General features: G+C 40.1%; 3 protein-coding genes across 4 annotated transcripts in view; 1 reads left to right on the top strand and 2 right to left on the bottom strand.

Annotated features, from left to right (window-relative positions):
• LOC134677052 (LIM and SH3 domain protein Lasp) overlaps positions 1-1,867 on the bottom strand; it is a 31,561-nt gene extending 29,694 nt beyond the window's left edge. For both annotated transcript variants that reach the window (XM_063535484.1, XM_063535485.1), the window contains exon 1: positions 1,627-1,867. In XM_063535484.1, the coding sequence (XP_063391554.1) occupies positions 1,627-1,695 (69 nt within the window). In that variant the 5' untranslated portion in view covers positions 1,696-1,867. The remainder of the gene's footprint in view (positions 1-1,626) is intronic.
• Positions 1,868-2,579: 712 nt separating this feature from the next.
• LOC134676725 (coiled-coil domain-containing protein 13) lies at positions 2,580-5,105 on the bottom strand. The gene is made up of 6 exons (XM_063535110.1): positions 4,798-5,105; positions 4,495-4,712; positions 4,169-4,406; positions 3,922-4,092; positions 3,564-3,782; positions 2,580-3,418 (listed from the first exon to the last, which is right to left on the bottom strand). Exons 1-6 carry the CDS (start codon positions 4,999-5,001, stop codon positions 2,630-2,632), a joined length of 1,839 nt encoding a protein of 612 aa, XP_063391180.1. The 5' UTR covers positions 5,002-5,105; the 3' UTR covers positions 2,580-2,629.
• A 3,567-nt stretch (positions 5,106-8,672) lies between these two features.
• Positions 8,673-26,192, top strand: part of LOC134676832 (WD repeat-containing protein 7-like) — a 169,161-nt gene continuing 151,641 nt past the window's right edge. Inside the window, exons 1-16 of the mRNA XM_063535212.1 lie at positions 8,673-8,829; positions 9,656-9,896; positions 10,617-10,730; positions 12,346-12,489; positions 13,195-13,260; positions 13,718-13,880; positions 15,175-15,311; positions 15,374-15,481; positions 15,544-15,651; positions 15,714-15,821; positions 15,884-15,956; positions 16,025-16,157; positions 21,632-21,722; positions 22,554-22,701; positions 24,556-24,657; positions 24,928-25,068. Coding sequence (XP_063391282.1) covers positions 9,663-9,896; positions 10,617-10,730; positions 12,346-12,489; positions 13,195-13,260; positions 13,718-13,880; positions 15,175-15,311; positions 15,374-15,481; positions 15,544-15,651; positions 15,714-15,821; positions 15,884-15,956; positions 16,025-16,157; positions 21,632-21,722; positions 22,554-22,701; positions 24,556-24,657; positions 24,928-25,068 — 1,870 coding nt within the window. The 5' untranslated portion in view covers positions 8,673-8,829; positions 9,656-9,662. The remainder of the gene's footprint in view (positions 8,830-9,655; positions 9,897-10,616; positions 10,731-12,345; positions 12,490-13,194; positions 13,261-13,717; positions 13,881-15,174; positions 15,312-15,373; positions 15,482-15,543; positions 15,652-15,713; positions 15,822-15,883; positions 15,957-16,024; positions 16,158-21,631; positions 21,723-22,553; positions 22,702-24,555; positions 24,658-24,927; positions 25,069-26,192) is intronic.

Below are 26,192 nucleotides of genomic sequence, written 5' to 3'. Positions count from 1 at the left end.
TGTGCTCAGCAGTGGGACGTATATAGGCTGAAATGATGATGATGATGATGATATCTTTCTGTCACATTGTCTTATATTCGTATTCCTTTACTCAATCAATCAATTTTGTGTAGGAATTATGGCTCCATCAGCATCAGGGCTTGATGATTCCGCCAATATCGAAGTTGGATATCCTTTATTAATAAAATTACAAATTTTAAATGTCCAACAGTTTATAGGAATAGTTAATTATAATAAAGTAACAGACCCTTATATAACTTCTTCAATGTAGGTAAGTACTTAATTATTATTGAGTACTTTAGAGTTACTATGCAAAGCATAGTATTACTTGATTGAAAAATTATGGTCAAGTACTGTCTGCCCAATCAATTCTGTATGGAGGCTGGGGGTTAGGAGTAGGTGATTGTAATTTAGATAACATCATACTCCTATTCGTCTATTGCAGACGATTTATGGTGTAACACCGGAGAAACACTGTTTTTGGTGGCTGAATAGACGGATGCAAGACCGACATGGTCTACCACAGGCCTGACAAGAGAAGTTTGCGGAAACCCGTACTGAGACACCTCGTTATCGTTTTTGCGTGTTTTTATATATAAGTAAAAGGGAACTTATCAAATTAATGCAAGATGACAACACCTTCATTTTGCCATGCTACAACGGCACCTTATCTTTTAATAATAAAGTACATATAATTTGATTTATATCAGAATTTCGTCACTGACTTTGATAAGATATGATAACAATATCAAAACAGCTTGCACTAACTGCGCTATGTACATTGTACCTGTGATAAAATAAGATTTATTTACCACCAAGAAACATGTGAATTTAGGGTTAATTTTTTTAGCATTAGAAAAAAAAGGTAAGCAATCATGATGTCTTTTTATTGAAAAACACTTTTGAAAACTAAGTCACGGTCAATATGTAACAATTATGAATCATAACGATTATTTACATTCTTTTGCTTTCGTAAATAATAGTTATTGATTATTAAAAAGCGTTTTTCAATTAAAAGACACGTCTAAATCGCGTAGAGTCAGACCAAGAAAAGTCTGCAGTGGATTTGATAGCCCACGCTGTGCAAGTATTATTTTAAATGTCAAACTTCTATGAAATTGTGACGTATAAAAATAACACTGGCACTGCGAGATCAAAATCGCTGCAGACTTCGTGGCTTAACTCTAGTCTTTTTCTAATGCTAAAAAAACGAATGTTGCTTGAAATTCTCTTTTTACGTGACCAAGGCTTTAGCACAATCAGCCACTGTGAATTAAAGGATCAGTACATTTGAATACAATAGATAAAGAATGTGACACAAGGTCATGCTTATATTATAAATAAGGACTCTAATTAGGTAAACAGGTCATCGTCATATAAGGCATTATGACCGGCCGACTATGATATCAGCGGCAATTCAATAATTTAATGACTCACTGGCGGTATAAATTGGTGTACCGTGGCCCGTATGATTGCAACAAAAATGAACTAAAAGTTATGTACTTATGTCCTTTAGTTGATAGAAAGTTTAGAAAGTTAATATAGACATTAATAAGTGTAAACAACGCGTGACGGCACAATAATTGATACAGTGCTAATTTTCATAAGGAATGCAGTGAAAATTACCTTGTCCAAACATTTCAACTCCTCAGTCGGGTAAACTGTTTTCTCACACCTCGCGCAAGTTTTATTCATTTTGAATGTATTTTACACAGAAACACACACCACTCTCAAGTCAACACTAGTATTAACAGAGCAACACAAGTTTTACACGTTTCACGAAGTTTTGAATTCACCTTGTATCAAAAAACACTCACGAGCACGAAATATCGTAGCATCCCCGAGCGCGCATGACAAAAAATGATAAATGGCGGCGGTTGGTGTTGCCCACATGAGAATATAAATTCTACTATTGTTGAAAAAGAAAACAATTTCTACCATTCCAAAAATTCAGGGCGGCTACCGCGAAAACCGAAATTCGCAAATTGCGGGGATCTTTCTCTGTTACTCCAATGAATGCGTAATTAGAGTGACAGAGAAAAATCCCCGCAATAGACGATTTTCGGAATTGGCGGTAGCCCTACAGGACTGTACAGAGCTTGTAACAAGTTGCAAGTTGGTTGCAAGCAAATTTAAAATAAATAAATTGCCAGCTGACTAGATTCAATGAATTCAAAAGCCGCAAAGTATCAAAATCGCATACGATTTGTTGTAAGCTCTGTAGAGGCCTTTATTTAATTTTCCATCATGTTTTAGCCTTTCCAATCGTCACCTTTTTATAATCGCGTATGATTTGCAATATATTGAGGCATTTGGTCGATCGATTCCATTAATCACTAAGTAGCATGGTAAACCATTCTTGTCAGTGGAAAAATGCGCGGAACCAAATTTTGGTTTGCCTAACTATACTTAGTTAAAGCATGGCCAAGCAGATTTTGTCAGTAGAATAAGGCGGTAAATTTGAAAAATGTAGTTGCGAAGGGATAACGTCGCAAAAAATTTAAATTCGGGCCTTTTTCTACTGACAAGAGTTGCTTGACCATCTATACTTTATAAATGAATTACAATTTATGAAAGTCGATATTAAAAATAATGTATTCAAATACTGTAGTAAAAAACAAATAATATTTTACGAACATACACATTTCTCCTTCTGTAATACCGCCAAAGCTTCATTAAATAATTGCTTAGACGTTTGAATCATTTCAGTCAAATTGTTGCAATCCTCTTGTTTTTCCTCTTCGATCATTTTTAATTTGTCTTCCATAATCTTTAATTTTTCATCAGCAAGTTCCAATTTATATTTCAATTCATCTTTTTCAAGAAGTTCGTATTCTTCATTTGTCCCTGATTCATAAATTGTACTTTCACTAACTTTGTCTGTTGTAGATAAAGTCGTAGATGCTTTCTTGGAAACAGGAGGAGCTCCTACAAACATATCAGACACCGTTTCAATCTTTATGGAACTCTTAGATACACGAGAGCCCTTCCTTGTATCTCTGTAACCTTTTATTTCAATCTCCAGCATATGGACTTTTTTTTCTAACTTTCGTTTTTTCACTCTCAATCTTCTATGATCTGCTTCAAGTTCCTCCCATTTACGTCTCTCCTCTGTTAATCTATCGTTTAAAGTTATCACTAGTTCTGACAGCTTTTTGATTTCATTATCAGTTGCTGTTTTCATTGGTGTGAAGAATACACTTTGGAGGGAACACTCTTCGTAACGCAGGAGTTGAACACGTAGTTCTTCAATTTTGGAAGCTTTCTCTGTTGATTGTTTTCTAAGAGCGTCTATTTTGGCTTCGGTGTTTTGGGTACTTTTTTTATATTCTTCGATTTCACCATTCATTTTGTTTAGTTTTGTAGTATTTTCTTTTAATATTTCCTGGTAGTACAGCTCGATATTCTTAATTTGATTCTGAAAAAATATACGGTTCAGGGTTATTTAGATTACCGCTTGCCTATGCTGTGCGATGAAAAAAGTATTTACTTAGATTAAAACCACTTTACGCTGAACGACACCAATTCTGCATAGGATTTTGATTCTAAAATGTTAAACTCACTCTCTGTTCGTTAATGAGCAAATCGTCATGATTGCTCTTTTCGATAAACGTCTGCATCTTCTGCCGAATAACTGTGGAGTCACATTCCAAGTTTCGCACTCTGCACCGCGCTCCGTCCAATTTCTTCTTCAACTCTTGATTCTCCTTTTTAAGACTCTCGAGATCTTTCATTGCTTGGTCGACATCTTTTTTTCGTTTCATCTCTATTTCTCGTATGACCTGAAAATAACATAAGGCAAAAACAATTTAAAGGGTTGAAAGCAGGAAAACTGGTCACAAATGATTTGCCTCAATATTATTACCTTTTGATGATGGTAGCTGTTTTGGTAAAAAATACATAATTAAAGTCAGAACGCACATTCATTTGATCCTTCTTCTGAGCTTCAATTACGTCCTTATGTTTGCCATTCAATTTCTCTTCCAATTCATTAATCCGTTTTTGCAACAGGAGAATCTGCTGCGCTCTTCCCTTCCATCCGGCCATGTCATTCTGCAGCTCTTTGATACTTGTGAACTTGTCACCCAACTCCTAAAACATCATAATAAATATTATTTTACCTTTAATTTTACAGTCCGAACCAAAATCCCGTTGATAAAATTAATACCTGCTGCAGTATCTTAGTAGCGAGTAATATTTCATTTTTCAATTCAAGATTTCTGTTCTTGCTGTCGTATAGTTTTTTGTTGACAACAGCGAGTTTATTATTTAAGTCCTTCAACTCATCAGGGTTGATATCTACGGGTTCCTCTTTGCAAAGACAAACGTTTAGTTTTTCGTTTTCTTTGCTGAGTATATCCAATTGCAGTATTTTTCTTTCTAAAGCAGAGTTTTTGGTTTTATACCTACGGAAATAGGAGTGCTGGATTAGGAACACAATTGGTGTAGAACGGACGCAGCAGCGTATGAGACGGACTAGTAAGAGGTACTAACCCTTCCAATTCGGCTACAAGATGACGATTCTGTTTGCACAAGTCAGCGATTTTGGCACTGATGATACCGGCTGATTTAGATGAGATGGCAGGCCCAGTACCAGATATGATATCCCGGATACGCTGATTGAGGTCCACGACAGTTTTATTTAGTTCTTTGATTTCGGTGTCTTTTGAAAACACTAGCTTTCGAAGCTCGTTATTCTCACATGTCATCACCTGTATAGAGTAAATATCCAAAGGTAAATGTGCAATGTCAAGCTAGTGGAAAACCTACCTATTTCATTTTATAGTTTACACAAACCTTTAGCTGTTCAATAAGGTGTGCGTTTAACTCAGGTGGATACAATACATCATCAGGATCTGGACTGTTTAACGAAGCCAACATTTTCAGCTTCATCTCATCAGTTTCATCTATTTTAGTCGCCAACTCTCCTAATTTATCGCTCTTTGCGGGCATTTTGGTGCTTGTTACATGAGATGCCGAAATAAGTTTTCCTTTATTCATATTGGGGACGCAAGGTAATTATTTTCTATGTATCTGCAATCAGTAAACAACATATATTTTATGTATATTTCGTCAATATTGACCGACTTCGACTTCAACGTGAAAGCGTCAAATATGACATGTTTCTAATTTTGAATTTTCGCATTTATGTAACTTTAGATTTGAGCCAAAGAATATAATACTCGATTTGAGCTCACGCTCAATCAATGACGGTATATTTTTACACGACTGCCCAAACAAAAAGAGTGTATTGTGTTCAGCGTTCATGTTTGTATGTATGTGAGTTTCTTTATTCCACCATAACTTCTGAATGCCTTAACCGATTTAGATGTATGATATGTCATTAGAATCCTTACGTCATCCCGGGTGACATAGGCTATATGACGTCATTATAAAAACAATATGGCGGACGTAATACACAATATTGCGTGACGTTTAGAAAAAAAAATCTTGCAGACCTATCGAGTGGGGTCTCAAAATGAAGAGCTTTGAAAGGCGATTTAAAATATATATGCAACATACGCGCTTAAATCTTATTTTGGTTAAATAAGGATTTACAAAATGTGCTAAGAAAAATAAATTCTTCTATCTTATTTAGTGAGCTATCAAATAAAAGGGTATTTACCGCTGATCATAAAAATATATACAAATCATCCATATGACTTGTATAGGTATATTTTTATAAAGTAATTTTAGGAACTAAATCGCCCTATTGAAATCTAAACGTGTGAAATTCGATTTAAGCGATAGGGTTTGAATAATACTAAATGAGTCGGGCATAGCACGACATACGTGGCGCGCTGCACGTGGTCCAAAACCAGGCGCCTTCGACCTTCTCATACTAAAAGAGTCGGGCGTAGCCCGACGTTGTGACACGTTTTACGCTTACCAAAGCCGGGTGCCTTCGGCGCCCTCATACTCAAAGCGTCGGGTGTAGCCCGACGTACGTGGCGCGCTGTACGCTTACCAAACCCGGGCGCCGTCGGCGTCCTCATACTCAAAGCAGCCCGACGTACGTGGCGCGCTGTATGCGTTCCAAAACCGGGCGCCTTCGGCGCCCTCATACTGAAAGAGTCGGGCGTAGCCTGACGTACGTCACACGCTGTAGGTACTCAAAGCGTCGGGCTTAGCCCGACGTATATGGCGCGCTGTACGCATTCCAAAGTCGTGGCGCCCTCATAGAGTTGGGCGTAGCCCGACGTACGTGACATGCTGTACGCTTACTATATCCGGGTGCCTTTTGCGCCCTCATACTTAAAGCGTGGGGCTTAGCCCGACGTATGTGGCGCGATGCACGCGTTCCAAAGTCGGGCGCCTACGGCGCCCTCGTACAAAAAGAGTCGGGCATTGCCAGTGTTTAAATGCGAAGCCCGTAGATCGAACTCCGCGTAAAGCCGAAGGCCCGGAGCGTCCGACAGGTACGCGCTTTCTACAATTTCTCCTAGTATCATAATTGAGAAGTCGCAATTCCACGCAAGGCTGAAGACCGAGCTGCGGGAGGTTAGTGCTCGCGGAACTTGGTCAGATATTTGAAGAAATTGCAGGAATTGCTAGAATCCCTAGCCCTTCAACTTACGCGGAGGTCGGTCTTCAGCTTATGTATTTTAACACATGTACCTACAGTGGTTTTGTGTTTCACCGCTAACGTCCCGCAGCTTAGCCTTCAGCCTCGCGTAGAAACTCGCTTCTCTTGGACGCTTTGGGTGTTCGGCCCTGCGCAGAGCTCGGCATTCAGCCATCTAGTCTGTCAGGGCTACCTACTTTTATTTGGAAGTTCATCATTTGAATGTAGGTAGGTACCAGTGGCGGCGCGTCCATAAAAGCCGATTCCCACCAGCTTGCCTGTTTTTGGACGTTTGAGCAGAGTGGTAAAGGAAATATGTAAGCCTAATTAGCCCCGGCTTGCCTATGGATATGTTTGACGCGCCGCCACTGGTAGGTACTAACACTTAAAGATATTAGCGTCGAATAGGCCCTTTTACATACAGTCTGTCATTATTGATCTTTGAATTGGTGCTATTTTGCCAAAGGCTAGGTGTGCGTCGTCGTGCTGAAGTTGCGACGAAGATAATTGGATCAAAAACTTTTTTAGTGACAGTTAAAATTATGAGTCTTTATTGTGGACCTTCAAACCCTCATGCCCATTATAATTTAAAATTCCACTTCTTTTTAAGAAGTTAAGAAGCTATATTTAATATCAAATATCAAATGTCCCAAATTGTGAACACATTCACATATTATCCACAGAAAAGACGCCCGTAATAAGTGTGTCTCTGCCTTTAGAAGGTCCCAGTCCTAGGAGCTAATACCTATCCACATAAAAAGAACTTTGTTGACAAACTAAATGGCCGGGGGAAATCCTTATAAATGGTAGTTTTACTTAGTTTTTTCACTAAAATGTTTAAAATAAAATAAATTAATTAAAAAATTAAAAACACGACTGCTGCATTTTAAATCGAACTGAAAAGCTAAAAATAATGTTAATATGTTAGTCACATAATTTTATGAATCTAAATTGGAATGTAAATATACACTCACGGTCATTCACAGTAAGTACAAAGGGCTATGTACATTAATGACCGTGACTGTAGGTATACGTGTACATTTAATTTCAATTGCAGTCGGGGGACCTTTTGATTGAGATGCACTTAGGTACATCAAGGTCCCCCGACTGTAATTGAAATTAAATGTACACGTACCTACAGTCACGGACATAAATGTGCATAGCTCTTTGTATTTACTGTGAATGACCGTGAGTGTATATTTACATTCCAATTTAGATTCATAAAATTATGTGACTAGAGTCTGGCTAGCCAAAAATTGTTGACAGATATTTCGGGGTTGTATCACCAATTGTCTATGATTATAAAAAAAAAAACTAAAAGTCAGATGTCAAATTATGTCATTCATTCAAATTTTTTGCGGTTTATAAGGGGTTTATTTTAAATAATGTTAATAATTTCTATACTGAGTGAGGTTCGCAAACTATTATTTAAGCTCGTAAATAATTACGACAATGTGCGAAGTCGACGTGTAGCGTTGTATAATGAAAAACTGCAATGTTTACAACTCCTAACCAAATGTAAACAAATTAGGAGGTTGGTGCTCTATAAATATTTCGATACTTTAAGTACTAGTTCTATCATTTGCCTATTACTTTGATTAAGTACGTGAATTTATTAATGCCTGAATCTCATAAACAGGACAAGTGTATAAAGAAACGGATAAACTAAACGTTCTGAAAAATATCTATAAAATCTAAATATTTGAACGTAAACATATGTGTTTTTCGTTGACTGTACTTTAAATAGTGGTAGAAATTATGTGAGCTGACCTTGAGCGCACGTAAACGCTTATTAAACTTATTTCCTTAGGTACCTTACTTGTGCTCAGAAAATCAAAAATATTGTCTAGTATCAAAACTATACTTCCTACTATACAAAGTGTGACCAGCCCAAGATTTTTTGAATTTCCCGCCAAACATTTGAGTAAAATTTCAGTAGCCAGACTCTAACATATTAACATTATTTTTAGCTTTTCAGTTCGATTTAAAATGCAGCAGTCGTGTTTTTAATTTTTTAATTAATTTATTTTATTTTTTTACGGAACGCATCCAATGATTTGATGATTTCGCAATACTACCAACGTACTAAAACTAACTGTCATGCAGCTGTCTGTCAGCTGCTTGCAGTCGTAAAATTGATAATCGCAGTTTTTAATCGAAATTATTAAATTTGCGCTTTCCTGATAACTTTTACTGTGGTTTAAATGGATAGGAATTGAGTGAGGTGCATAGTATTAGAATTTATCGGTGCCTAAACATCGACGGTACGTAAAAAATAAGATAATCAATACGTCCTTGCGAAGTACTTGTGAGTTATTCAGCTAGATCTCACGTCTTATCGTTTTGTTATACAAACAAAACGGTTTCATGGGTAATTAAGTTGGTTATTTCCATGTCTAAGAGTAGTGAGAAATAATCTTATTCTACCTATTACATTATGTTAACATGTCCATACATTTAGTCGACACTAAAGTTGAACTATAATCGTTGTTGTGTTATGATATTCAAATTTGTATATTAGATGTAGAAAAGATGTCATTGCGTAGTATATGTACAACACAGTAATTTGAGTTTGCAATATGGATTTAAATTGCATTGCTGCTTTTACTGAGAAGGAAATAATAAAACCGGACAAGTCTCGCACTTGTCGGACTCGCCCACCGAGGGTTCCGTATTTGTTATAGGTATAATTTATAGCGGTAACAGGTTGTGATTTCGGAGTTGGTCCCATAGAAAAAGTTGTTCAGTATGGCCTACCTAATCACCTCGCACAATATGGCTAACGGTCCAAAAATTACCCTGAATATTTTTTTAAAATTAATAATTTAAATATTATAGGGACATTCTGACACAAATTGACTAAGTCCCATGGTAAGCTCAAGAAGGCTTTGTGTTGTGGGTACTCGGACAATGATATATATAATATACAGACAATACGCATACTTAAATACAGACATTGAAAACATCCATGACTTAGGAACAAATAGCCATGCTTATCACACAAATAAATGCCCTTACCGGGGTCACTACCCACTATGCCAGACTGGTCGTGAATTAACATCCAAAATTGTCAATTTTTATATTTTTCAGCATAACCATGCCGGGCACAAATCTCATTGTGCCTGTTGTGCTCTGGGGCAAGTACGCCCCAACCCACTGCGTCTCAGCCGTATACCTGTCCAGAGACCAGAAGACACTGGTCACGGGCTGCTATGATGGCCAGATCTGCATATGGGCCGTGGACCCGGAGTCGTTGAAGATGACGCCCCGCTGCTTGCTCGTGGGGCATACTGCTCCGGTTACTTGTTTGTCAAGGGCTTCTATTATTCAGGTGGGCATTAAATTTGGAAGGATATCATCATTTGCTGGCTCTTATATGTATATGCATTACTTATCACTGTTTTATGTATAGCCGGTCAAACAAGTTTGTCAGTAGAAAAAGGCGCGAAATTAATTTTTTTTATGGGACGATAACCCTTTGTGCCTACATTTTTAAAATTTGCCGGTCTTTAAATTTATCTGTAGAATAACTGAGCTCCACAGACAAAACACCCTCCACATTGAGCATAGTCGCGCTACCCCCTCTGCCAGGCATACGGTAATTTTACTCCATGTTCGAGTCGAAAGTGTCTTTGTGTGACGTCCGTGTCTTTGAACGGACCAATCACGGCACGGGACTTCGCTCACCTCGTCCCGCGCACCCCCGCATTTTTGGCATCATCGGTTGCATGAAATAATTGCTCTAAACTCGGTCTAGAGGATTCCTAGTCTGACCTCTAACAAAATAAAAACATTTAAAATAATAAATAGTATTTTTATTTTTCTAATGAAATTTACAGAAATAGTCTTTACCAATCCACCATTTTATTATTTGTTAATAAATTCGTGTGTACTATTGCTAACGTCCACTTTCACCATCCCACTAACCCAGGGTTAACCAGTTAAACCAGGAGTTATCATGGTTACCAGTACAATTTGACACTGGGTTAACAGTTTAATCCCCGGGTTAGTGGTGCAAGTGGCCATAAGCAACTGTTATTTCTTTTTGCAGGATAACAACTTTATTGTGAGCTCCTCGGAGGCCGGTGAGATGTGCACATGGGACCTTGTGGATGGAAAGTGCCGTGAGAGTGTCAAGTTATCTCAAATACATACCAACATACAGGTAATCGAATTTAAACTGTCATAGTCATAGTCACATAAAAATATTTTTTTGGTTTTATCCAGTGACCGAATACTGGTATATATATATATTTTTCATACAAAATAACCGGTATTCAATTTCGGTATCTCGGTTATTTATGTATATTTATGAACTTAATTGAGCTAATTTGATCAATCATTGTCCTTACGTAAATACTATTATACTATATTGTATAATATCAAAGAAATATTGTGAAGGTTATGAGATATTTTCATTTTTAGTTATACCGGTAACGGACCCTGGTTTTATCTGCTTGCTACTTGCTACATAGTAATATTGTGCAATTTAAAATATTTAAATATCATACGTTTATGTTATAATTGATAAAAATATCATTTATGAATCAGTCCACTGATTGATAAAGAAATTAAGGTCACAAAAGGAATTTTTTTACGCATTTTACTAGCGACCCGCTCCGGCATCGCATGGGTTACAAAACCTTAACGAATTATACACCAACATCTTCCTCAAGAATCACTCTGTTGATAGGTGAAAACCGCATGAAAATCCGTTCAGTAGTTTTTGAGTTTATCGCGAACATACACACACACAAACAGACAGACGCGGCGGGGGACTTTATTTTATAAGATGTAGTGATACTCTGGCAAGTAGCAAAAAGCAGCAAAAGAAATGTAGGTGTGAAGAGTTGACTTCACAAAGCAAAGAACTACGAGTATACGTCAACTCATTCTCATCTACTCAAAGGTTAACTGGAAGAAATCCCTTAAAGGGATAAGTTCGCCTTTGTACTGCCTATCCTGTGCTATAAATTTGTGTTTTGTACAATAAAGAGTTTATACATACATACAAAATGGTCCCAATACCAACAGAGTTGAGAATTAGGGCATTAGATAGGTATTTCTATTTACTTCATGTCGTTCTATGGGCACCAAGCAGAATTCCATTGCAGAACTGAGATATTGATATTTTAGTCAAAATCGTCGTCTTTATTACCTAGGCAATAGAGTCCATTGTTGGGTGAGCGCGGCAAACCATTCGCCGCGCTCGCCCAGCGGTGCGCGAACATCTACCCTGCAGCAACTATTTACTTGCTAGGACTCTATTGCTTAGGTAATAAGGGTGACGACATTTGACTAAAATACCAATATCTCAGTTCTGCAATGGAATTCCGCTTGTTGACCATATAACGAAATGAAGTACATAAATATACCTATTTAATGACCTAACTCTCACTTCTGTTGGTTATTGGTCCAAAAAAAAATACAGACTTGGCTTAAAGGTCTCGTAACCAGGCCAAAAAAAAAGTTATGGGTCCAGACTCCATACTAAGTTGCCTGGTCCTTTGAATTTCGCGCCTTCCTACTGACAAGTTGGGTGTGTTTCAGTCAGGGACCGAATACCGGTATATTTTTCATACAAATTAACCGGTATTCAATTTCGGTATCTTGGTTGTTTATGTATATTTTTGCACTTAATTTAGCTAATTTGATCAATCATTATCTTTACCTAAATACTATTCTGTAATTTCAAAGAAATAATGTGAAAGCTATGAGATATTTAGATTTTTAGTTATACCGGTAACGGTCCCTGGTTTCAGTACTATTTGTTTTTACAGGCATACCACATGTGCAATAGCGATGACTTACGGCTGTTTTGCAACGGCTACTACGCCGAGATCCTGATCATGGATCCGTTCTCCTTGGAGATACTGTTCTCGCTCAGCTCCAAGATGAACCCGGACTGGATATCCGCGTTGCATGTATGTTTGTTCAGTTATTGACGACCGGTCTGGCCTAGTGGATGATGACCCAGCCTGTGAAGCCGATGCTCCTGGGTTCGAATCCCGGTAAGGGCATTTATTTGTGTGATAAACACAGATATTTGAGTCATGGGTGTTCTCTATGTATTTAAGTATTTATTTGTCTATGTAAGTATGTATATCGTCGCCTAGCACCCATATTACAAGCTTTGCTTAGTTTGGGGCTAAGTTGATCTATGTTGTCCCCCTAATATTTATTTATCTATGGCACCGATGACTTAAGATCTTTTGACCGCCAAAGATCGCGCGCACCCGAGCTAAAATAGCCATTGTTAGTAGCTCTCTATCTCTCGGTTCACTCTCGTATCCTTAGCTACTTCGGTCACGTTACGCACAGCGAAGATGACGCCATGGATAGGCTTGTTGTACACGGCAGAGTGGATGGCCCAAGACCCAGATTGCGGCCTTCAATGCGATGGACCGACCAAGTTAAAGCTCTCACCGGGTCACCTTTAAATCTGTGCGCGCGGAATGCAATAAATAGAGAAGCATGGCGGGAAACAACAAAAATGGCCGTACAACGACCTTAATGACCACGACTGCTCTGACAAGAGTATCCGACTAAGAAGAAGAGATGCATCAAAAGTCGTCGGACCACTGTTACTTTTTACACTGTGGTAGTAATGAGATTTTTATTTATTTCAGGTGCTCCGACCATCGTCGAGGAAAGACGACGTCGTTTTGGCCATTTCGATTACTGGGACGGTTAAAGTAAGTCCCTAACCATTTTTCGAGGAATCATACTGTAGTTAAGAGTGTGGGTTAAAGTACAAATTAGAAGTTTCGAAAAATATACGGTAACTGCAATTAGTTGTTGGCCCCTTATTGTTAAGACAATTACTATGGAGTGGCCAATAACTAAAGTAGTCATCCTACGACCCTACATATTTCAAATAGGGTAATTCGCCAGTAACAGGCCACCCTAAACTAAAAAAGAATTCTATTCACCTATAAATAGAACTCATTTTATTATAAGGCGGCTAGTTATTGAAGGCGGGCCCAGTTATTGAAACCTTTTACTAAAATGAATCCTGCTTATAGGTGAATAGAATTCATTTTTAGTTTAGGGTGGCCAGCTATGGCGAATTACCCTAATTAAATTCATTAAACGATAATATGTTTGCATAGATTCATTTCATTACTAATTGTATTTATTTTCCATCCACAGGTTTGGTCCCTCTTAGGCCATGAGAATAAGCAATCTGAGCCGATATACGAAAATGAGTCGAAGCAGATTCGCTGCCTAAACGCGTTATCACTCAACTGCTGTGCTTACAACCAACGGACTGTGCTCATAGTGTGCGCGAAGTACTGTCAGATATATGACGCCGGTAAGACTAGTGGTAGATTTAAAATGAGTCGAAGCAGATTCGCTGCCTCAACGCACTGTCACTCAACTGTTGTGCTTACAACCAACGGACTGTGCTCATAGTGTGCGCGAAGTACTGTCAGATATATGACGCCGGTAAGACTAGTGGTAGATTTAAAATGAGTCGAAGCAGATTCGCTGTATCAACGCACTGTCACTCAACTGCTGTGCTTACAACCAACGGACAGTAGTCAGTGTGCGCGAAGTACTGTCAGATATATGACGCCGGTAAGACTAGTGGTAGATATAAAATGAGTAGAAGCAGATTCGCTGCCTCAACGCATTGTCACTCAACTGCTGTGCTTACAACCAACGGACAGTGCTCATAGTGTGCGCGAAGTACTGTCAGATATATGACGCCGGTAAGACTAGTGGTAGATTTAAAATGAGTCGAAGCAGATTCGCTGTCTCAACGCACTGTCACTCAACTGCTGTGCTTACAACCAACGGACAATGCTCATAGTGTGCGCGAAGTACTGTCAGATATATGACGCCGGTAAGACTAGTGGTAGATTTAAAATGAGTCGAAGCAGATTCGCTGCCTCAACGCAGTCACTCAACTGCTGTGCTTACAACCAACGGACTGTGCTCATAGTGTGCGCGAAGTACTGTCAGATATATGACGCCGGTAAGACTAGTGGTAGATTTAAAATGAGTCGAAGCAGATTCGCTGCCTCAACGCACTGTCACTCAACTGCTGTGCTCAACCAACGGACTGTGCTTATAGTGTGCGCGAAGTAGTGTCAGATATATGACGCCGGTACCGGTAAGACTAGTGGTAGATTTAAAATTTGGATTTTTTTGAATTTTGGTTTGATTTTTAACACACTTTAAAGTTAATTCTAAGACGCAATGTATTGCGAATTTTGTTATGTTTAAGGCGTGACAAGCAACGTCAATCACAATGATATGGCGTGGCGATGGCGTCCATTGAAGATAATATTTATTTTGTATGGAAAACATCTAAATACTTCATAATTTTTAAGAGGTGTTGAACAAAAATGTCACCGTTTGAGGAGTACAGTCTATGTTTTAATTATTTGCTCGTGTTACAAGCCACACCCGGTATAGACGTCGATAGTTCTGGTTCACAATTGCAGATGGCGCTTCAAAAATGGTTACAAAAATGTTGCACCAAAATGCTCTCTTTATCCTAAGATATGCATTATGTAAGACAACCTTTGGGTAGGGGAGACAATGAAATTAGAAATAAATCTCTAATCTATGAATATTTAAATGTAACGTGACGTTTCCAGGCGATTTCTCGGTGCTGTGCTCGATCCAGGCCCCTAGTGGCGAGCGCTGGATGTCGGGGGACTTCCTGGCGCCCGACCGCGTGCTGGTGTGGTCCACGGAGGGCAAGGGGTACCTCTACAGGCTGCCCGCCAAGTACGTATACTGTATACGGACTAGAGTTACATGCCAGGTGATTTCTCGGTGCTGTGCTCGATCCAGGCTCCTAGTGGCGAGCGCTGGATGTCGGGGGACTTCCTGGCGCCCGACCGCGTGCTGGTGTGGTCCACGGAGGGCAAGGGGTACCTCTACAGGCTGCCCGCCAAGTACGTACACTGTATACGGACTAGAGTTACATGCCAGGTGATTTCTCGGTGCTGTGCTCGATCCAGGCCCCTAGTGGCGAGCGCTGGATGTCGGGGGACTTCCTGGCGCCCGACCGCGTGATGGTGTGGTCCACGGAGGGCAAGGGGTACCTCTACAGGCTGCCCGCCAAGTACGTACACTGTATACGGACTAGAGTTACATGCCAGGTGATTTCTCGGTGCTGTGCTCGATCCAGGCCCCTAGTGGCGAGCGCTGGATGTCGGGGGACTTCCTGGCGCCCGACCGCGTGCTGGTGTGTTCCACGGAGGGCAAGGGGTACCTCTACAGGCTGCCCGCCAAGTACGTACACTGTATACGGACTAGAGTTACATGCCAGGTGATTTCTCGGTGCTGTGCTCGATCCAGGCCCCTAGTGGCGAGCGCTGGATGTCGGGGGACTTCCTGGCGCCCGACCGCGTGATGGTGTGGTCCACGGAGGGCAAGGGGTACCTCTACAGGCTGCCCGCCAAGTACGTACACTGTATACGGACTAGAGTTACATGCCAGGTGATTTCTCGGTGCTGTGCTCGATCCAGGCCCCTAGTGGCGAGCGCTGGATGTCGGGGGACTTCCTGGCGCCCGACCGCGTGCTGGTGTGGTCCACGGAGGGCAAGGGGTACCTCTACAGGCTGCCCGCCAAGTACGTATACTGTATACGGACTAAAAAAGTGGGATTATGTATACTAAAATGTACTTTGGAAGGTCGTTAGGAGATGGGTGACTGACTATGTACAGTCAGCAGCAGGCCAGGTGTTCAAAATGATCTTGACGCGACTTTATTGTTAAGAGAATAAGGTCAAGGTAATTATGAACACCTCGCCCGCTTAGCAACTTTTGCTGCTGACTGTACATACTAGACTTGCTAGACTGACGGTACATTCGAAAAGCAAAACGGTCGTGTGTAAAGAAAGGACGCTTAAAACGAGTAATGTCGTACATTGACCCCGCTTGTTCCTATCTCTATCGCACGCGCGTCGCGCACATATTGCTGTCTCCCCATGACACAGAAGAAAATAATAGTACTGTATGTACAGAAAGGACACTTCCTACAAACCCGAAGTTTGACAGCGGTTCAGGGTCGAATCATGCTAACCCTTTCTAATATATGGCACTATCCCTTTCGGTTATTTAGGGTTGTCAAAATTCAAGTGATTATCTTATCTGTGGTCGTGCACGCAAAAGGAAGTCAAGTGGTGCCAACCCTAATAATTGCTCGGAGCAATGCTGAGCCGAACGGAGCCGAGTTCGACCGAAGTCAGGAGTGTCTCCCCACTGCCCATGATGACGGCGGACAATGACACTGTTCGAGCGGGGCAGCAATATAAGTATGAGCGTGCAAAAGAGATAGAAACAGGCGGGTTACTGTACGACATTCCTCGTGCTACGTGTCCTTGCTTTAGTAGTTTTGGTTGCGGAGGTGTTCGTTTTTGTGTTTAGTTTTAATGTTGGTGGAGGTGCTGGGATATGAAATAAAACATATTTGTGGTTAAAACTAAATATGATTTAAAATATATACAAGGTGGCTAATAAATACAATCCCGTTGCCAGAGAGGTTTTGGGATTGTACTGAGCAACTTTTACTACCAACCCCGAAATCGCGAAAAAAATTTTTCTGGTACATTTTCTATGGGAGGGTAATTTCTGTTTTCGCGATTTCTAGGTTGGTCCCTCTCTTGGATGTTATCACACGGGACAGCAATATGCGCGTGTGATAGACGAAATGGTACATGTACGAAATTCTTCATGCTTGGCGACCTTACTTTAGAGCTCCATTAAGAAAGGATTTTTGAGAATTTCTCAAGGAATTTCTTATCGCCAGAATCGTTCGTTGGAATATTTATTTAATTAATGTGACGTCACGTTATTTACAATTTCATGTAATTAATATTTAATTATTTATTTTCTAATGAAGCATGTTCCGCATTTGCTATTAAATCCCTGTTTCTTTTACCTCCGCAACTAAAATTACTAAAAAAGATTTTTAGGCACCGCACACTAGCGTATTTTGAGCGTTGGCGTCTAGTCGCTGTGGAAAATGGCGTCGCTGCGCAGTTGCGCCGACGATGTGGCAGCAGCCATAGGGCGCGATTCGGATTTTGAAATAGACATCTATTAGATATCTTTTAGACATCACCAAGATACGATAACGATATGTTTAAGATCTAACCTGTTAAATTTGACATTTGCGCGATTCTGGAGATACTCTTGAACGATTTCCACAGGATATGACTTAGAGATCCAATTCACATCTAATAGATATCTTACTCTATCTATCGTAAAAGTGACATTGGTTGCCCGAATTGCGCTGCAAAGGAGAATTAGTTGATATCTAAACTATAACGTATTTAGAATGGATCTAGTACGTGTCGTCTCTTGTGAATATCTTGAAGTTCGAATACGGCAGATAGAGTTGGCTAGACGACGCTCGGAAGACGCTAGTGTGGGGCGGCCCTTAATGTCTAGATTTTCTCATTGAATTGGCATGAATTTAATTCATTATTGCTAAAATAAACTTCCATTCTAGATCTCATCAGAGCACAAAATGGCCTCTGTGTTTATAATTTATAATATGAACGGCAAATAACACAAATTATATGTATAAATAAGTAATATTAATATTTTTTACGGATTTTCACTTTGCTTCATTCTGGCGTTCTAATAGGGGATATTACTGCAATTAATGTTCTGCGGCCAGAGTGCAGCACTAAGCTAACTAGTAAACCATAGAGTAACTTTAACTGTATTTTGACAAGTTTTTACAGACAGTAAAATATGACATTGATGCATCAAGGCAGTTTGATAACAAGGGCCTACCGGGAAACTGGAAAATTTAGTTATCTGCCGCTTTATCAATTTTCTTGTTTCGCGGCAGATTGTGATGGATAGTGGCGCCCCCTGCGCAGAGTTTTATAGCGTAATATTCTCTATTGAAAACGGTTTTAATCCATGTTATGTAATTATAATACATTTTATTTTATATTGTTAATATATTACAAATAATAATTTGTGTTATTTCGGTCGCCTTCAAAGGAGCTTAATTTTTATAATAATAAACTAATTTAATAAAAGTCTGATCATTATATCGCTAACATGCACGTTTTCGACAATAACAAGCTCCTTACATGTTCCATTAATAACATTTTTGACGAAAAATGCTTGGTTTGTACCTAAATTGACTTGAAATACTTTTTTTATAAACTCTAATCTGCATAATATATGTATTAGGATGCTTATACCACAGTGTAAAAAGCAACAGTGGTCCGACGGTCTTTGACGTGTACCGAGCTACTAAAAATGCGATGACAGCATTGTATGCAGCTCGGGTGCGCAAAGTTTTATGAATAAAGGCTGCTTTAGACGGCGCGCGAACTCGCATGCGATTTTAGTTACATTGCGGACAATGGGTTACGTCCAATTCAACCGACCGATCAAAACCCGCAATGTAATGAAACTCGCATGCGAGTTCGCACTCCGTCAAAATCAGCCCCTTGGGGGAGGGGGGGGGGGTGAGCATATACCCTGAGGCGATTGTCGCCGCCGGCAGTCGATAGCGCCATGCATTTACAGTCGACGTGACTTCAAAGATATGTTTACATTTATCGCCTTATTACAAAGGAGTACGGTGCAAAACTGTAAACATATCTTTGACGTGGGCTGTTTGCCCAAACAAGTTGTTCAAACAAGCATTTCTCGTCATTCAAGCTAAATAATACAATCTCTGTTATAGCAAACTGCGCGGACGGGTTATCAGTAGGTTAGCACCATTCAGTTTGTCTGTCTGTATGTTACTTTGCTAGCACCTGTATTTAGATCCGATCAGCAAGGACTATCTCTTTGTGACACTGACAATAATTCTCCTCAAACCACATAATTTTACGTTAACGAAAGGTGCATATTTGACATGATAGATTTGAGACATGATATTTCAAAACCAAGGGCGATTGATCTATATGACGCTTTTACTATAATCTTTTTGCAGGCGCTTGGGACTGATTTTGACCCGAACAGTCTGTTAGATACATTTCGGCAGAGAAGCAATAGTGGCTAGGTATGTTTTTATGGAACAGGAAATTATACTTTCTCGTTTTCGGGGTTAGTCCCATAACAAAAAATGCTTAATATATCAACATATTAACCTCCCAGAGTAAGACAAAATGTTAAAATGCCCTCTGAACCCCCGAATAAAATAAAATATAAAACGTAGGTTCTAAACTTTGTATAAAATGTCATGGAGAATTATTGTCAGGTACAACTCCTTTATTGATTGGTTTAGAAGCTTCTTAGTTCAAAATAGTTTAGTTAATAAAGTATTATTTTATTTGGTTTGATGTTATTGTACTGATTGTACAACGTATTTTGATACGAGACGGTGTTTTTATGGTTTAATTTTTAGAGGTTATTAATTGTTATTTTATTTTGAGTATTTAGTGATAAGTAGGTTATGTATTTAATATTATTTTGCCACCTGCACTTCCATTGTGAATCATCTATATTGGTGTTTAATTAAAATTTACTATACTTAGTCGCTTTCCTAAAATAATATTATTGCTTAAATGATTCGCTTAGCTTGTATTGTATAAGTACAGTGTGGAAATTTTATATGATCGGGTATTTAAACTAGTGATAGGGTAATTCGCCAGTAACTGGCCAGTGTTAGTAATTGGCCACCCTAAAATAAAAATGACTTCTATTCACCTATAAACAGAATTCATTTTAGTATAAGGTTTCAATAACTGGCCAGCCTTCAATAACTAGCCGCCTTATACTAAAATGAATTCTATTTATAGGTGAATAGAATTAATTTTTATTTTAGGGTGGCCAATTACTAACAGTGGCCAGTTACTGGCGAATTACCCTATAGGTTTAATAGTTTATTTTTTATTTAAGTGGCAGAATTATAATCAGTGTTGAGAGCTAATTTAAAGAAAAATTTGTTTCTGTTACATTACGTTTATATTTTTCAATACAATATATGTATTTTATATATAACCTCTTAAGGACCTTTGCTATTAATTAAAGATCATATTCGATTTTCGCCTTAACTGCTATTAATTGTATTATTATACATATTTTATCATATACATAATAACCAGATACTAACATATAGCCTGAAGCGAATTATAAAATATAGTTTAATTGTATTTTGGAACCTATGTTCTCTATCTCTGTCTACTCGTATCCAGAATTACAGGGACAAAGATATTTACGTATTTAGTTGTGAAATGTGAAAAAACGACGGCCAAGCCAAATTACGGCTTTAATGGCCTCCTAGCCAAGTCGGTAGTGACCCTGCCTGCGCAGAAGGAGGTCTCAGGTTCGAATCCTGGTATATTTATGCATTTATTTGTGTATTTATCATATATTTATTCTTGAGTTATGTTTTTGTATTTAAGTATTTATCTCTATCTATCTATTATATTTATTGTCGTCTAGTACCCACAACACAACCCTTATTGTGCTTATTATGGGACTAGGCCGTTTTGTGTAAGATTGTCCCATTATATTTATGTATATACATATTTTATTATATACTTAATTCTGGATACAAGTGTATGTATTTGTATCTAAGCCAGAAATACGATTACTCACCTCAAGCACTAACATCGCGCCACGCGGCGAATAGCAGTACGCGACGCGCGGCTACACGCACTGTCATCAGTGCTAGAAAATGGAGTCATATGCTTTCCGAAACATGTCGCGCGAGTGACTTGCGTGAGTTGAACCGTATTTTTTGTTTTTTGTTAAGGGGACTAATTACCAGTTCGCCGGGCGATATCAGCCTGTCAGTTGATCGCAAAATTTGACAGCTCCGAACAACTGACAGGCTGATATCGTCCGGCGAACTGATAATCTATGGGCCCCTTTAGTATGACTCAATACAGTTTAACGCAGCGTACTGCGTAGGAAAACAACACGCGAACGCGAAGCGAAGCGATGCGGCGCGGGGTGAATCAATCCTTTGATACCTATAGAAGTGTCCTACGTGGACGATCTCGTTGCGAACGCGAACGCCTTGGGCCCGCCGCGCCGCGCCGCGTCGCGTTCGCGAGTCGTTCGCTTACGTAAGACGCAGCGTAAATTCGAGTATTTGTTTACCTTATTCATATGTTTCAGCTCCGTACCAGATCACAAAGGATTCCACGGTCCTACTGTGGCTCACGATAGCCCCGTCTTGTTTGGTATCCTGGCCCATCCTGATAACAAAGTAAGTTATAAGCACGCAAGCAGTTTTTTTAATTTAGACTTAAGTACCAAAACCTAAAAAACGACTACTACGACAACTTATTTTTAAATATAGAGCCAAACCACAGAATAAGTAATAGTACTACCGTACAGAAAGGATACTTCCTACAAAACCGAAGTTTGACAGCGGTTCAGGGTCGAATCATGCCCTTTCTAATATATGGCACTATCCATTTCGGCTATTTAGGGTTGTCAAAATCCAGGCCATTATCAGTGGTCGTGCACGCAAAGGGACGTCAAGTTGTGTCAACCCTAATAATTGTTCGGAGTAATGCTGAGCCGAACGGAGCCGAGTTTGGCCGAAGGGAGGAGTTTCGCACCCCTGTTATAAGGCCACCACCTTACTTGCGTTCAATTGGAAACATGCTTACAGTCCTAGCAACATTTTTAGGGTTCCGTACCCAAAGAGTAAAACGGGACCCTATTACTAAGACTGCTGTCCGACCGTCCGTCCGTCCGTCACCAGGCTGTATCTCACGAACCGTGATAGCTAGACAGTTGAAATTTTCACAAATGATGTATTTCTGTTGCCGCTATAACAACAAATACTAAAAACAGAATAAAATAAAGATTTAAGTGGGGCTCCCATACAACAAACGTGGCTTTTGACCGAAGTTAAGCAACGTCGGGCGGGGTCAGTACTTGGATGGGTGACCGTTTTTTTTTTTGCCTTGTTTGCATTATGGTACGGAACCCTTCGTGCGCGAGTCCGACTCGCACTTGCCCGGTTTTTTTCTGTAGATATCATATTCCAAAGCTATTTCTAATATGTATACATTTTGCCTTTTAACAGTTACTGTCATGCCCGCCCGCAATGCGTTTCGTGATTACTTCAGTGGGAGGCAAACAGCGCCGCCTGTTGCTCCGCGGCGACTCACTAGGGACGGTATCCGTTTGGAACGTGGACGACGCCGCTACGCCAGCGGTGGGGACTATTCCATGTAAGTACATACAATAGTAAATCTTGTTTGAATAACGCCAGTGGGAGGCAAACAGCGACGCCTGTTGCTCCGCGGCGACTCTCTATAGACCGTCTCCGTTTGGAATGTGGACGACGCCGCTACGCCGGCGGTGGGGACTATTCCATGTAAGTACATACAATAGTTAATCTTGTTTGTATAACGTCAGTGGGAGGCAAACAGCGACGTCTGTTGCTCCGCGGCGACTCTCTAGGGACCGTATCCGTTTGGAACGTCGACGACGCCGCTACGCCGGCGGTGGGGACTATCCCATGTAAGTACATACATTAGCCTCGTGCCGCCCACCGTACAAAATTATAGCCAAGGAAGTTAGAATCTTGTTGTATTTTCAATTAGGTTGAATTTCATTTGTTCGGAAATATTACAAGACAAAGGAAATGCTACCTACTATATTTTTAATTAAGGTTGACATTCCATCGAAACTGAGTGTACATTCTAACGTACATTGGGCGGCACGAGGTTAGTAAATCTTGTGTGTATAACGACAGTGGGAGGCAAACAGCGCCTATTGCTTAGCGGCGACTATGCGGGAAATCGTCTTAATTGGGTAATGTACTTATATAAATTAAGCCACTGCGGGTGTATTTGTGTTGCCAAGCAATATACAGTGAAACCTGGTTAATTGGCACCTGCATATGGGAAACCTCAATAATTGCAACCAAAGGGTCCGGTCCGGTTCTATGAGACCAAAAAAAGAAATTGAAATTTTGTAACCTCTATAATTGCAATTTAGATTATTAATATTTTTCTTAATTTTGCCTCTGTAATTGACCACATCGCAACTAAAGACCTCTATAATTGACACTGTGCTAAAAAATCCGTTATTATTTGTGTTGCCAAGCAATGTACATAAGACATCTGGCGGTTAGGAGATTTCTGTGGTTCTTAGATGATTATCATCTTACTTGCTTCATCAGAGGGTACTCCCCTGCCAAGTCGGGCAAAACAAACAAAATAGGCATAGCTCTCTTTTCTCGATCTTCCTACGCAGAACAGGCCGCGTAGCCAAGACGCCAATCGCTTACGCTTCGTAGCGATCGAAACGCAACTGTCACTGTCACACTAATATAGAAGAGTGATAGAGAGACATAATGCTTTTCGTTGTCGAAGCGATAGCGATTGTAACCTTGGCTAGGCCGGAGGGGTAGCTCACTCCGCGATTTCGTCGCTTTGCTACAGGTAGCTAAGGCACTTGTCCCACCAAGAGCGAGTAAGCGATTAACTATCGGCGATTTTCTCGCCGAAGAAACGAACAAAAGATTAGGATCCTGTGTTAGTAAAAGAGACACATATATTAATAGATCATCGCTGGCTGTTCACACTGCCGGCGAGAACACTCGCTTTACTAGTTTGTCGCCGCGATAAGATAAAACTAGCTCAGCGGTACTCGCTCGGCGATGCTCGCTTCGTAGTTTGAACAAGTCTGCGACGTCTGCGTGTTCGGCTACACTGCACCGCCCGAGCGATTGACGCGAGTAATAGCCCGTCGCACTCGAACACTCGCCTATAGCCAAGCCATAAAACTATTGGAGCTAACACTCTCTTCTCGCCGCTCGCCCACTCGTTTCTAGTTTATTGTTCTACTCGCTTATCGCTCATCGTCGGCGGTGGGACAAGTGCCTAAAAGTACATCCGTTCCACCCCAATTAGCCGCGTTTTGGGGTTTGCCATAAGCCGCGCGTGGCGCTGTCGCTACCTAGCGGCCTGTGCTGATCGTAACAGACGCGTTTTGTTAGAGAGTGAGTCTTCGGTACCTAGTACTATTATTTATTCTGTGCGCAGAGTGAAAGAGATAAAGTGTACATTTTGTTTCAGCCCACGCGCCTATTGTGCTGACCAGCTTGGATATGGCCTGGGCGGAGATGAACCCCAGTCCTGTTGGTATTTTGGACCAATTGCACCACCCTGAGGAGCCCGGTAAGATTGTTGTTACATTTAAAATAAAATATGTTCTTTAACCTTATTTACAGCAAAATAATATAATGAAAGAGTAAAATTACATTCATTACATTACATACCTACAGGGGTACATTATGTACCTACTCATTAATGAACCTCCAGGTCTGTTTCTTAAGTATGTTAAGTACACTACATTGTACTAAAAACCCATGTACTGTACGTCAGCATATTATTTTTAAAGCCAAGCATTAAAAAAAATGTACATCAATAACATGCGTTTTGTTTCAGAAGTAAAACTCACGGCTTCCATCTACCTCCTAGCTGCTAACCGTCTCGTGGTAGGCAGAGAAGATGGCTCCATAGTCATAGTCAACGCCACACACACTGTACAACTACAGTTGTTGCATGGAAACCATCAACAGTTGGATGGTTAGTCCGCGTTTGGCTCTACATTTAAAAATAAGTTGTCATGGTAGTCGTTTTTTAGGTTTTAGTACTTTAGTATAAATACTGAAAAAAAAGTCACGGGAATCTGCTTTCGTCGCGGGAGTTTCGGGGGTGCAAAAATGAAGTATACTGCAACTTGAGGTCTTCCATCTACCTCCTAGCTGTGAACCGTCTCGTGGTAGGCAGAGAAGATGGCTCCATAGTCATAGTCAACGCCACACACACCGTACAACTTCAGTTGTTGCATGGAAACCATCAACAGTTAGATGGTAAGCGTTTGGTTCTATAATTAAAAATGAGTTGTCATGGTAGTAGTTTTTTAGGTTTTGCTACTTTAGTCTGAATTCTAAAAAAAAACATGTCATGGGACTTCGTTGCGGGAGTTTCGGGGGTGCAAAAATGAAATATACTGCAATTTGAGGTCTTCCATCTACCTCCTAGCTGTGAACCGTCTCGTGGTAGGCCGTGAAGATGGCTCCATAGTCATAGTCAACGCCACACACACTGTACAACTTCAGTTGTTGCATGGAAACCATCAACAGTTGGATGGTAAGCGTTTGGTTCTATATTTAAAAATGAGTTTTCATGGTAGTCGTTTTTTAGGTTATAGTACTTTAGTCTGAATTCTGAAAAAAAATGTCACGGGACTTCGTCGCGGGAGTTTCGGGAGTGCAAAAAAGAAATATACTGCAATTTGAGGTCTTCCATCTACCTCCTACCCGCTAACCGTCTCGTGGTAGGCCGAGAAGATGGGTCCATAGTCATAGTCAACGCCACACACACTGTACAACTACAGTTGTTGCATGGAAACCATCAATAGTTGGATGGTAAGCGTTTGGTTCTATATTTAAAAATATGTTGTCATGGTAGTCGTTTTTTAGGTTTTGCTACTTTAGTCTGAATTCTAAAAAAAAAACATGTCACGGGACTTCGTTGCGGGAGTTTCGGGGGTGCAAAAATGAAATATACTGCAATTTGAGGTCTTGCATCTACCTCCTAGCCGCTAACCGTCTCGTGGTAGGCAGAGAAGATGGCTCCATAGTCATAGTCAACGCCACACACACTGTACAACTTCAGTTGTTGCATGGAAACCATCAACAGTTGGA

This window comes from Cydia fagiglandana, chromosome 25, assembly GCF_963556715.1.
Source record: "Cydia fagiglandana chromosome 25, ilCydFagi1.1, whole genome shotgun sequence".
Taxonomy (NCBI): domain Eukaryota; kingdom Metazoa; phylum Arthropoda; class Insecta; order Lepidoptera; family Tortricidae; genus Cydia; species Cydia fagiglandana.
Note: the sequence above shows the minus strand (reverse complement) of the source record. Positions and strands in the feature narration are given on the sequence as shown.

Excerpts from the sequence above, each read along its gene's own strand:
- LOC134676725 (XM_063535110.1), bottom strand. The coding sequence starts at position 5,001 with ATGAATAAAGGAAAACTTATTTCGGCATCTCATGTAACAAGCACCAAA. Across the intron at positions 4,093-4,168 it reads CTACTAAGATACTGCAGCAG|GAGTTGGGTGACAAGTTCAC; the intron begins GTATTAATTTTA and ends ATGATGTTTTAG. Across the intron at positions 3,783-3,921 it reads AGAAGAAGGATCAAATGAAT|GTCATACGAGAAATAGAGAT; the intron begins GTGCGTTCTGAC and ends TGTTATTTTCAG.